General features: G+C 50.4%; 1 protein-coding gene across 1 annotated transcript in view; it reads right to left on the bottom strand.

The window, feature by feature from the left end:
* Positions 1–1,407, bottom strand: part of NRIP2 (nuclear receptor interacting protein 2) — a 10,549-nt gene extending 9,142 nt beyond the window's left edge. Inside the window, 1 exon segment of the mRNA XM_012651028.1 lies at positions 1,371–1,407. Coding sequence (XP_012506482.1) covers positions 1,371–1,407 — 37 coding nt within the window.
* Between the last annotated feature and the right edge of the window lie 380 nt (positions 1,408–1,787).

The following is a 1,787-nucleotide window of genomic DNA, read 5'->3' as shown; positions in this document are numbered from 1 at the left end:
ACAGCTCCAAGGTACATGCACGTCAGACAAACCAGATGTCCGCTGAGCTTCTGTGGACCAAGCCTCTTTGAGGCACTTTCACGCCCACTGCAATTGTATGAGGAAGTTTTGCGTCATGAGCCCCATTTACAGGTAAGGAAGGTAAGTGTTATGGGTTAAACTGTGCCCCCCCACAATGCTTATGTTAAAGTCTTAATCCCCGGTACCTGAGAATATGACCTTATTTGGAGATAGGATGTTTACAGACATAATCAGTTAAGATGAGGTCATTAGTGTGAGCCCGAATCCGACATGACTGTGTCCTTATTAAAAGGAGAAATTCAGACAGAGAGAGAAATGCACACGGGGAGAACACCCTGTGAGCGTGAAGGCTGAGACTGGGGTGACGCATCTACAAGCCCAGGAACACCCAGGATCACCAGCAAAGCACAGCGGCGAGGAGAGAGGCATGACACAGATCCTTCCTCACAGCCCTCAGAAAGAACCAAGCCCGCCAACACCTTTCCTTGGACTTCCAGCTTCTAGAACTGTGAGATGATGAATTTCTATTGGTTTAGCCACCCAAGTTTGTGGTAACACTTTGTAATGGCAGCCCAGGAACCACTACATTAGGTCTTAGGGTACTTCCCCAAAATTCAGTTATTGTGTAGCAGAACCAGGAATGAAACCCTTGTGTTCTGTCTCCCACGTGCTGTTCAATTTCCACTGTGCCAAAAGGAGAATACGGACAGAAATGACACACATGGAAAGAAACCAAACCGTAGTATGATTCCGTTTATCAAGATTTGTCCCACCCAGACCCAGGCTTCATCTAGACTTGGCTTTTGTGGAATTTCCCAGCTCCCTCCCTCGTCTTGACATCCATTCCTCCACGTTTGCCTGGGATAGAGGTCAAAGAGGACCCACTGATACGCTGAGCGGGGGTCCCGTAGGTGTTCCAACAGGCCTACCTGGATGCATCCACGGGTCAGCGGTGACACACACAGTGTGTTGCTGGGCAGGCTCTGGTGCTGAAAAGTATCTCCTCCAACTTACTTTATTCTTAGCAATTGATTTCTTAGGTTTGAAAATTCTCCAGCATCTTCAAGAGTGCTTTATTAATTCACCCTGTGGAGGAGCGATGCTGCGCTATCAGTGAGTGAGAGCGAGACAGCTCCAGGGCACTTTGCGAAGTTGCCTTGAGCCAGCCTGACGACAGGGACAGGCTTGTCTCAGGACCTCCGGGGAGCTCAGGTCCGCACACTGCAGCCCAGGGAGGAGTAAATGTGTCTGTGGCATAGAATGGAGACTTTGGGGTTGAGGGTTTGGGTGGGGTGAGGTTGGGGACATCAGTGGCTCTTTTCTAGCTGGATGGATAAGGCCTTCGTTACCTGGCCCTGGGAGCCACTCGCGCTCGGGAGATGCCATTCTCTGGGACGTAGCTGTGGAACAGGAGTGGAGCTGGTGCCTTTGTTCCGTCACCCTAACTAATACCGTCTCACTACCATCTTGGGGTGGGACTCAGGTGAGGAGAATCACTTTTGCCTTTTTATGTTCCTTTGTTTCTTCCTTTGTAGATACAGGCGTGGTGTCTGTCCTTCCCCCAAATTGCGTGGAGAATGGGAATGTTCCGGCAATACAAAGCTCGAGATCTTCTTTCTGAGGAGCTGAATAAATCCCTTTGATACGATGGTGGAGAACGCCAGGGACTGTCTGAGACCAGTCTGTGTCCTCCACTGGGCTGCCCGTGCCGTCGCCGTAGCTCACCTCCGGTCCCTCCCCTCATCGTTTTTTTGACCTAACAGTTA

The sequence above is a fragment of the Propithecus coquereli genome, unplaced genomic scaffold (genome assembly GCF_000956105.1).
Source record: "Propithecus coquereli isolate 6110/MARCELLA unplaced genomic scaffold, Pcoq_1.0 Scaffold346, whole genome shotgun sequence".
NCBI lineage: Eukaryota > Metazoa > Chordata > Mammalia > Primates > Indriidae > Propithecus > Propithecus coquereli.
This window is presented reverse-complemented; position numbering and strand designations above follow the sequence as displayed.